Source organism: Mastomys coucha, unplaced genomic scaffold (genome assembly GCF_008632895.1).
Source record: "Mastomys coucha isolate ucsf_1 unplaced genomic scaffold, UCSF_Mcou_1 pScaffold13, whole genome shotgun sequence".
Taxonomy (NCBI): domain Eukaryota; kingdom Metazoa; phylum Chordata; class Mammalia; order Rodentia; family Muridae; genus Mastomys; species Mastomys coucha.
In genome coordinates, this window is record NW_022196895.1 from 56,315,545 (window position 1) to 56,326,527 (window position 10,983).

At 43.7% G+C, this 10,983-nt stretch overlaps 1 protein-coding gene across 1 annotated transcript in view; it reads left to right on the forward strand.

The window, feature by feature from the left end:
- Positions 1-2,838: 2,838 nt before the first annotated feature.
- Rbm22 (RNA binding motif protein 22) overlaps positions 2,839-10,983 on the forward strand; it is a 12,745-nt gene continuing 4,600 nt past the window's right edge. Inside the window, exons 1-7 of the mRNA XM_031365764.1 lie at positions 2,839-3,225; positions 3,596-3,649; positions 5,926-5,955; positions 6,668-6,800; positions 8,044-8,144; positions 8,761-8,933; positions 9,775-9,975. Of these exons, the coding sequence (XP_031221624.1) occupies positions 3,172-3,225; positions 3,596-3,649; positions 5,926-5,955; positions 6,668-6,800; positions 8,044-8,144; positions 8,761-8,933; positions 9,775-9,975 (746 nt within the window). The 5' untranslated portion in view covers positions 2,839-3,171. The remainder of the gene's footprint in view (positions 3,226-3,595; positions 3,650-5,925; positions 5,956-6,667; positions 6,801-8,043; positions 8,145-8,760; positions 8,934-9,774; positions 9,976-10,983) is intronic.

A 10,983-nucleotide genomic window follows, 5' to 3' on the forward strand; every position in this document is an offset into this window, starting at 1 on the left:
CTTTGTTCTTTTTTTTTTTTTTTTTTTTTTTTTTTTTTTTTTTGTGGTTTTTCGAGACAGGGTTTCTCTGTATAGCCCTGGCTGTCCTGGAACTCACTCTGTAGCCAGGCTGGCCTCGAACTCAGAAATCCACCTGTCTCTGCCTCCCAAGTGCTGGGATTAAAGGCGTGCGCCACCACCGCCCGGCTGACACTTTGTTCTTTAAAGATTTTAAGGTCAAGCCAACTTTATGAAACAATATTCCCACAGAGTAATATATGTACTAGAGTAAAAGAAGAAAATACTGATCTCTAATACTATGAGAACAATGACTGTTTGCCTCTTAGAAGCTGGAGCTGAAAGTTGGGTAGTTACAAGTTTCAAACCCTAACCCTTAACCCTAACAAGATGATTTTCTGTAACTCTACAAAGCCACAAGTTAATGCCTACTATGAGACCACTATTCAGTATCTTCTGGGGGGCGGGGGAGGGGGGAAGAGGCAGCATCAAAGTGCAAATAGCCTCAATTGTCCACATATTGTGGAGACTGGCACAGTTGTCTGTCTGTTTGCCTTTACCCAGTGACACTCATACTTACTCCCTAGGAAAACATTGAAGTAATGGGGCTCTTCACTCCTGGGGGACAAACACTTGTGGGTTTGGGTTTTGGGGGTTTTGTTGTTGTTTCAAGAAGTCCAGTTAGCTTACAAATACCAGCTGTTGGCTGTTTCAAGGTAAGTTTAGTGCAAGCTGGTCTTGTTTGTGTTCTTAGAAAAGGTTCAACACTTGCAGGTGGTGAATTGGGAATTGTGACTGTCACCCTTTGTGTATTAGATCAGGTGTAGGGTTCTTATTACTAGTCAGTGTGCACCAAGACACAAGAGACAGGCATCCTTAGCACTTGAAACTACAATTTTGGATGCTTAAGGCTAAGTTACTTTGAGTTTGTGAGTTTATTCCAAATACATGTTATAGGCATACTGCACTAAATGCCCGTGCATCTTTGTAATGAGCATCCTTCTTGGTCCCTTTGGGGGTGAGAGGCACTCCGTGACTTATGAATAACAGGTTAGTGTTTTGCCTTATTGCTTAATGTAGTGAAATAAAGCAGACAAAGCTCAAGTGTGTCTTCTGTTTGATTTAACAAACACTGGTTAGAGCTACACATCTCAGCGTCTTAAGGGTCAGATGATAGGTGAGAGTCAGTGATATATGCCTTTCCATTTCTCCTTTATTATTTTTATGTGGGGTAAGAGAGGCCAGAAGAGGACAGCAGATCCTCTGGAGCTAGTGTTACATGATTCTGAGTCACCCACTGAGAAATGAACTGCCCTCTGCAAATGCTCTACCTGCTGAGCTGTGTCTCCTGCTTGTCCCTTCACTTCTTTACATAAGTTAACTTGATAAAAGAGTGATTCACCAGGCTCTGCTTTGTGGTGGTGCACAGCTTTGATGCCAGCACTTGGAAAGCAGAGGCAGGTAGGCGGATCTCTTGTGAGTTCAAGGCCAGCCTGAGATAGTTCTAGGATTCTGTAGAAGGATCCTATCTCAAAAATCAAAAAAAGTGTAATTCACTGAACCATGGGGATATTCCTTGAACTTACATTTTTCAGATGCATTGTGTTAGATGTGTACCAGCTTTTATCTCTAGAACCCCATCAACCAAGCAGTGTCTCCATCCACAATGGGCTGGGCCCTCCCACATCAATCACTAAGAAAATGCCCTAACGCTGGGCAGTGTGGTGGCGCACGCCTTTAATTCCAGCACTTGGGAGGCAGAGGCAGGTGGATTTCTGAGTTCGAGGCCAACCTGGTCTACAGAGTGAGTTCCAGGACAGCCAGGGCTACACAGAGAAACCCTGTCTCGGAAAAACGAAAAAGAAAATGCCCTTACAGGCTTGCCTATAGCCCAATGTTAAGGAGCCATTTTCTCAATTAAGGCTTTTTTCCTCTCTGGTAACTAGCTTGTATCAAGTTGATGTAAAACTAACCAGCACAATTGTTTGGTTTTGCTCCTTTGAGATTTTCACACTATAGATTGGCTATCCTCAAACTCACAGAAATCAGTCTCTTCTGCCTTTTCACCATGCTGGAATTAAAGGTGTCACTATGTCCAGCGGGGTTTACTGCTGTGAACAGACACCATGACCAAGGCAACTCTTAAAAGGACAACATATAACTGGGGTATTGACTCTCAGGCCCTAGCACCAACCAGTGGCCTCCCTGTCAAAGAAATTAAACCCAGCTGCCAGAGGCTGGTCCACAGCCCCCTTGGTTAAGGATGCTGACAGGCTGTCACTGGGCCAAAGCCTGACAATCACCACGCCTCATGCTATTGAAGGGGTACTAAAACATACCACTCCAGCTGGCCTATACTTGTTTTTAAGGCTATATAGAAGCATATGATACTAGTTCCCTCATTTGTTGAAGTTATAGGTTTCTCTTAATTTTAATTAAAATGATAGAACTGCAGAAGCTTTTGCCTAATGAAATAGTAGGTATGTGTGGAGTGTCACCCCTGCTCAAAAACACAGTGGAGGGTCTGGAGAGATTTCTCAGCAGTTAAGAACGTGTACCGCTGCTGCAAAAGACCTAAGACTCCCAGAACCCACACTGCATTGCTCACAACCACCTGGCTAGAGAGGGATCTAATGCCTCTGGTCTCTGTGGGCACGTACACTCTCGAACATACATCCACCCAGAGACAGAATTAAAATTTTTAAAATAAACCTTTGAAAAAATCATAAAAGCCAAATGGTGGTGGTGAACAGTTTGAGGTCAGCTTGATCTAAGAGTTCCAGAACAGCCAGGCTGCGCAGAAAAATGTCTCAAAAAAAAAAAATCGTTTTCTATAAAAAAGTAACCAATTTGTCTAGTTAAATGTAATTTCCTGGTAATGCATCCCGCTTCTAGCACAAAGTATTAGGAATGCAGACATCTGCGCCTAGCCGCGACTAACCTTTATTCTTTAGATCGTTCCTTACTCTTTAGAAGCAAGGACGGACTACGGAGCTCGGCAGAAGCGATTGGAACGGCTGGCTCGGAGACGAGGCCACGCCCCGACACGAAGCCACGCCCCACGCCGCCCTGGGCGCGCAGATTATACGTAGCCCGGCGCTACCCCTGTGCCTGCCGGGATTGTGGCGGTCGGTCTCTCGAGTCGGAAGCCGGAGTTGCCCCGGGACTCCCGACATGGCGACTTCTCTGGGTTCCAACACCTACAACAGGCAGAACTGGGAGGACGCGGTGAGTGCACGCCGGAGGAGGACACGGGAACGGCGAGGCCTGGCGGGATGGGGAAGCCTTGCTCCAGGGTGCGGTGGGTTCGGCCAGAGCCGAGCTGCGGCCTAGCTCGGTGGGGCAGCGGGAGGAGAGCGAGCCCTCGTGCGGCAGATCAGGGTCCCGGGACCAGCGGTGTCCACCGGCGACTCCACACTTGCCAGATGCTTTCCTTTTACCTCCTGCCGGAAGTGCAGACAGCGCCCCTTCCCGAGCCGCGGCCAGTGAGGGCGCTGGGGCTCCTGCCAGCCTTGCATCCTTCTCCGCTCCAGGAGAATGACCGAGGGAACGTGGTCTTCGGGACTTGATCTTCAACCAGATTTTCCCTTTTCTCCAGGACTTCCCCATTCTGTGTCAGACGTGTCTGGGAGAAAACCCTTACATACGAATGGTGAGTGCTTTCCTGTGCAGCGGGAGTGAACTGTTCCTTATACTGTGATCCAAGCAAGGTGACTGTAAAGAGTTTCTCTTAGCCAGTTAGAAGCATTGATGCTCTTTTTCTAACCCGAAACGCAGGACAACTTGCAAAGTACTGCCCTACCTGTTTCCTCTCCTAGACAGTGAGCAGTAATCCTGTAGCGTAACAAACAATTGGTACTTGTTGAGCATCTAACCTAAAAAGTAGGTCTGTTGATAGGAGAGTGTATCTTTATGTAGCACTGGTTCCTAGCTATTAATTATGTATCTCTCAGCCACTGCGCCGTGAGGTATTCTCTCTAGTTTAAGGTAGACTCTGTCTCCTCTCCAAAAAGGGTAAAATAGTGACGGGCAACAATGATTCTAGGGCAGTGTGTTGTGATCGGCCTCAGAGATGCTAACTCTATAGTTTATGGGAACAGAGTGTGGGATATACTGCATCAGCACGGGAGAGCCCAGAGCAGTTACCTTCTTCGCAAACTCTAGAAAGACTTGGCTGTCTCTGGCATCCTACCTGGAGACCTTAGGAATTTCGGGTTTTCACACCAAAGGAATTTTTAAAATTCATCCCGTTAGTTAACACACATATTATGAAAGATTTAGATGGCATATCCACATTCTAATGTAAAAATCATAGTTCTTATATTGACACTTTTTTTTTTTTGGTTTTTTTTTTTTTTTTTTTTTTTTTTTTTTGGTTTTTTGAAACAGGGTTTCTCTGTGTAGCCCTGGCTATCCTGGAACTCACTCTATACACCAGGCTGGCCTCGAACTCAGAAATCTGCCTGCCTCTGCCTCCCAAGTGCTGGGATTAAAGGCGTCCACCACCACCATCTGGCTGAGATTAAAGGCGTCCACCACCACCATCTGGCGACGCTAATTTTTTTATTTATAGACATCATTGGGTATAAAACCAAATATTCCTAAACTAGCCATGAGTGGTGATGGCTACCTTTAATCCCAGCCTTAGGCAAGTGGATTTCTGTGAGTTCAAGTTCTGGTCTGCAAATCAAGTTCTAGGCCAGCCAGGGATATATAGTAAGAGCATATTGTTTTCCTAAAGTGTGTAGATACCATTCTTCCCCACTGTCTACCACCTCCAAACCCATGACCTGGAGAACTATCATGAAGAGAGGCTGCTGACCACATTTCAAAAGTGATTGGATCAGTGTTTAAACAGTTTCCTCAAAGATTAGTAGACAAGAAACATGTTCTGGAAATTGTGAAAGCTTTCACTTGGAAAACAAAGTAGCCCTTGAAATAGCCACCTCCCAGACAGTTTTTTTTTATTCTTATTAATTTTTTTAGGCTAGCGTACAAAGTGATGGATTTCATCTTGGCATTTTTCGTATGTACGTACTTTGTTTTCAATTCTTCCCTCTTCCACTGCCCTCCCCCCTTGTCCCTGCCCCTTTCTGTCTCGTTTTCTTAGTTCCCCCAGTTTACCCTTCTTTCTAACAACACCTGTTTTATTATCCCCACATACAGACTCTTTCTTCCCACTTAGGGTCCCTTTTCTTGGTTCATGATCAACACATATACACAAGCACAATTTGAAATCTAGGTTCCACATATAAGAGAAAATATTATGAATTTCCATTAGCAATTTTAGTTCTTGAATGTCAGAAGTAGATCTAAGAGTTCTGGCTCTGGGAAGACACTTGACATTAGATCCATCTACTCTTGAGAGAGTATGACCTTGTCAGGAATATATCTGTCTTAATTGTATTAACCTTGCTGTGGTAAAATACCCTAACAAAAACAACTTAGGAGAATGGGGTTTTATTTGGCTTACAGTTAACGGGTATAGTCCATCATTGTGGGGCAGTCAGGCAACAGGAACTTGAAGTAGCTGGTTACATCACAGCCAAGTCAAGAGCAGAGAGGGAATGCATGTGTGCTTGCTAGTGCTGAGCCCCTTCTTCACTTACAGGCTCCAGGGTACAAGCTCGGGATGGTGTGGCCCATGATCAGGCTGATAGATTAGGCAGTCCATCGTGGAGACTCTTCCAGGGGGATTCTAGGTTATGTCAGGTGACAAGTGGAGCTGCCTACCACAGCATCTCTTACTGTAGCCTCAACAGAGTGATGATTTAGGTTTGGTTTCATTACCTCTCTAATTTCAGGGATCTCCAGACACACACTATACTTTGTACTTGGAGGTGGGGGGGACAGATGCCTAGATTGGTTTCGTTTGTCTGTCTGTGTGCTCGCTTTCTCTGCCGTAATTCCAGTTCTTTTCTATTTCAGACCAAAGAAAAATATGGCAAAGAATGCAAAGTAAGTGTGTGTATTAAGAATTAACTTTGATTTTCTTTATCCCTTCTCTTCCCTTTATTCCACCAAACTGACTTTGTGCTTACTAAGTTTTGAGGCTCACCACTCAGAGTTCATGCTCACAGCTTTCATATGCGGTTGATGTCGTCAGTAGCTGACAGCTAGCATGGCAGATGAGAAAATGACCATTCTAATGTAAATTCGTAAACAGGTATCTAAATATGCACCGAACACCAGGTGCTTGTGTGCCAGGTGTTTTAGATGAGGAGGAAGACTGTGGCTGCCACAATATTCTCTTAAAGATTTATTTATTTATTTTATGTATATGAGAACACCATTGCTCTCTTCAGACACATCAGAAGAGGGCATCAGCTCCCATTATAGATGGTTATGACCCACCATGTGGTTGCTGGGAATTGAACTCAGAACCTCTGGAAGAGCAGTCAGTGCTCTTAACCACTGAGCCATCTCTCCAGTCCAAGAGTCGGATTTTTAATGTTGTTTACCTCTAGATGGGAAGGCTAGGACTTTCTGAATGCTTACTTCTGTGCTATTTTAGCTTTTTAACTTCTTAAAAAAAAAAAAAAAAGTAAATGGAATTGGGTTGGCTGGCATGTGGATTAGCTGATTGCTAAGGCCAGCTCTCCATACTTACTCAATCTGAATTGGGTCCAGGTCAGAACATTTAAGATTCTGTCTCTTGATGTGTGTTCAGATCTGTGCCAGGCCATTCACAGTGTTTCGCTGGTGCCCTGGGGTCCGCATGCGCTTCAAGAAGACTGAAGTGTGCCAAACCTGCAGTAAATTGAAGAACGTTTGTCAGACCTGCCTGTTAGACCTAGAATATGGTATGTTTGCCACGTTCACTAGATCTGAGAGTGTACAGGTGCCCACCAGGCCAGCGGGTTGCCTCCCACTTCTCTGGTTTCAATCGCACACTAGAATGTCTACTGGGAATGCCTGCTTTTCCCAGGAAAAAATACCATAACTGGGCTGCTCTAGAGACCTCCTGAGCAATAGTAGGAACTTCAGGAGCAATTGGGAAGAAATCAGAACTGGCCTACACACCCATCTCTGTGCCAGTTGGAATAAAAGGCATTGCTCCTATGAAACTGTTTGTGTGTGTTTGTGTGTGTGTGTACACTTGTCTGTGTGTTTGTTGTTTTGCCTAGATCCTTTTGGTGAAGGGACTGTTTTAGAACACTGTTTCAAAGAATAGATAGTAGGGCCAAAGTAAGTTAACAGAGTATCTAGCTTTTAACATCCCGGACAAGTTCCTGGGCTAAGTGTGCTGTGGGCTGTTAGGGCCAGGTGTTGCTTCTATTTCAAAGCACTTGCTTCTGGGATTGTTTTTATTTTTATGTAAATGAGGTTTTCCTTTCACACAAAGTTACCTACTTTGTGTGAGGAGGAAGTGGGGGGGGGGGTGTTGTGGCTGCATTTGTCAGGAGCATTCAAGCCTGGAATACAGTGTTACTAAACATACCTGCCCATCCATAAGAACTTCAAGACCAATCTAACAAGAAACCATTGTGTTCTATGTATTTTAAGTATATCGTGTTAAAAGCTAGATACTCTGTTAACTTACTTTGGCCCTACAATCTATTCTTTGAAACAGTTTTCTAAAACAGTCCCTTCACCAGATCCCATGTCAGCACAGGAATTTGGACAGTTCTTGGGGTACTCCCTATAGCAGTTGTTAGCCCGATGGTGCTAAACAGTCTGATTGAAAACATTGTGAACTGTCACCAAGTGTGCTGATTGTCTAATTTTAAAGATGTATTTTTGTCTTTCATAGTGTGTATATGAGGGGGTGGGATACACACATGAGTATGGGACAGAGTCTAGAAAATGGAAAAGGGTGTCGGCTCCTCTGGAGCTGGAGTGACAGTGAGCCATCCTGCATGGCTGTGGGGAGTTATACTCTGCTCCTTTGCAGAGCAGCATGTGCACTTACTTACTGGGGCATCTCTTAAAGCCTCCAGCAACTAGGGCCAAGAAGGGAAGGGTGATGTTAGAGTTTATGTACATATCGAATATGAATATGTTATCAAATCTAAGGTTTTTAATTCCTCAATTTCTTTGTACCAGGCCTACCCATCCAGGTTCGTGATGCAGGATTATCATTTAAAGACGACATGCCTAAATCAGATGTCAATAAAGAATATTACACCCAAAATATGGAAAGAGAAGTATGTTTTTTATTTTCATTAAAATCTAATTATATCACTTCCTTTCTCCAACCCCTTATGTCTCTCCCATGCCCCCCTCGAAAAAGATGGCCTCTTTCTTTTTGATTATTAGTTTGTGTGTGTGTGTGTGTGTGTGTGTGTGTGTGTGTGTGTGTGTGTGTATGCGCGCCGCTCAGTTACTTGCTTGCCACCTGCTGGGTTCATTTAATCTGTATATGATTTCAAAGCTGACTACCATGCCCTGGATAACTAACTAGGGCACTCATCTCCAGGAGAGACTAAATCTCAACAGTCATTAGTTGCCTGTACTTCTTTGTCTAAGAATGGGACCCATAAAATTTCTCCTTTTTGAATTAGTGTATCTATTGTTCGTGTCTTTGTTTGGACAGGTATATTGTTGAGATATCATGAGTGTAGCTTCCCTGTCATTTCTATGAAACAATCTCACACCAGATTTCCTGGTCCTCTAGCTACTTTCTTGGTGCCATTGTTTATCTGGGGGAATAGATTGTGTATATATGCTGCTGGGAATTGATTCCAGGCCTTGTAATGTAGTTTTGTATTTTATAATAATCCTAATGAATTGACAGGCTATAAAGTTGTCTTCTTCGCGCAGATTTCTAACTCTGATGGAACACGACCAGTTGGAATGCTAGGAAAAGCTACATCCACCAGTGACATGCTCCTCAAATTGGCCCGGACCACACCGTACTACAAAAGGAATCGGCCCCACATTTGTTCCTTCTGGGTGAAAGGGGAGTGTAAGAGAGGAGAGGAGTGTCCATACAGGTAAGAGCTGAGCCTCACTCTCAGACTCCTGAGTAGTGGGGGGAGACTCAAGCTTAAATTCATGCTTTAATGCTAAAGCTCCTGTTTGCATGTAGAGTCTCTACTGTCATAAACTTAGATTATAAGAGCCTGGCTAAATTATACTTTTTACTCACAGCTAAGCCTTGAAGAACTAAATTGCTATGCCATATGATGTATATACTGTTTCTGAATTAATAAGTTCTAAGTTTGTATGGTAATTTGGTGTCTATTTAAATGGTGTGAATGGCAAAATATAGCCAAAGTTAAGACAAGACCAGTCGCCTGAAGGCTACTTATGTTTCAACCAAGACTGCCAAGCTTCAGAGTTAGGAGTTTAGCTAATGATTTGTTAACTGTAAAACCACCCCCTAAATATATGCCCTTTTTCTAAAGTGATGTCCATAGCTTTAGTCAGATTCTATTAGAACAGTTTAAGTGGATTACTTAGAACATCAGGAAAGCTTTATATGATACAGTACTTTGTTGATATTTGTTCTTGTTTAGTAACAGTATTTTTTGTTGTTGTTGTTGTTGTTGTTTGTTTTGTTTTTGAGACCGGGTTTCTCTGTGTAGCCCTGGCTGTCCTGGAACTCACTCTGTAGACCAGGCTGACCTTGAACTCAGAAATCTTCCTGCCTCTGCCTCCCAAGTGCTGGGATTAAAGGTGTGTGCCACCTCCACCTGGCTAGTAACAGTATTTTTGAATAGACATTTTCTAATTTGAAAAGCATTTGAGGGACTCTTACTTACCATGTAGCTACTATAGAGTGATAAATTTTCCCTGTTTCACCTTGGTGTATTTCCCACTTGTGAATCTTAGACATGAGAAGCCTACCGATCCAGATGACCCTCTTGCTGATCAGAATATAAAAGACCGGTACTATGGAATTAATGACCCTGTGGCTGATAAGCTTCTAAAACGGGCTTCAACCATGCCTCGTCTTGACCCACCAGAGGATAAGACGATCACCACACTGTATGTGGGTGGTCTGGGAGACACCATTACTGAAACAGATCTCAGGTTTGTGGGCATCATTTCAGACTCTCTTGCTTTTAACTGCCTTTGAATAAATAGTTTACATGATATTTCTATTTCTTTACCCAGTCTGTCATTGATATTCTAAGTCATATAAAAATCTTTCTTACGATGCCAGAGTATTTTTCAAGAATGCTTTTTCATCTTTGCATCAAAAAGTAATATATTGCCTAGACGCCCATCTGGATTTTTTTTTTAATTACTGTTTATGTGTGTGATCTGTGTATAGGCTTGTACAAGTGACTTCAAGAACCCAAAGAGCTCTAGAGTTTGCATGTGGTTGTGAACCACTGGACATGGAAACCAAACTTGAACCCTTTGCAGGAGCAGTTTGTGCTCTTAGCCTCTGAGCCGGTTCTCTCTTTTGGGGGGGAGGAAGAGAGGTGGTTGTGGTTCTAGACAGGATTTCTCTCTGTAGTCCTAGCTGGGCTGTTCTGGAACTCACTCTATAAACCAGGCTGGCCTCAAACTCACAGATTCTCCTGCCTCTATCTGCCAAGTGTTGGGATTAACAGTGTGTACCATTGCCACCAGGCAAAGGATGGCATACATATACACCCAGTTATTATGGAGGGCAGGTAGCCCCGTGACTCTAAAACTCTTTGGTTTAAATTGTTGCTTTTTAGCAGAGATTCCGATTTAATTTGTATTTCTGGCTTACACTGTGCTTAACTAGATGAGAGATCTCTTCCAGGGAGATGAAGTGAAGTAACTCCTGTCTCTGGTAGCCTTTCTCTTTAAGCTAGCAATCTCCATGGGCCAGCTAGCTTTTGTAAAAAGGCTAGAGAAAATACTTTGGGTCTAGTTGAGCATATGTGATGTCTTCTGAGATATTACTCCCATTCTTGTTTTAGTTTTTGTTCTGTGACAGGTGGTTTCCTACAGCTCAGGCTAGTGTGGAAAACTCCAAGACCGTGAACTCCTGCCTCCTGCCCCTCCTGCCCCTTCCTGCCCCTTCCTGCCCCTTCCTGCCCCTTCCTACCCCTTCCTACC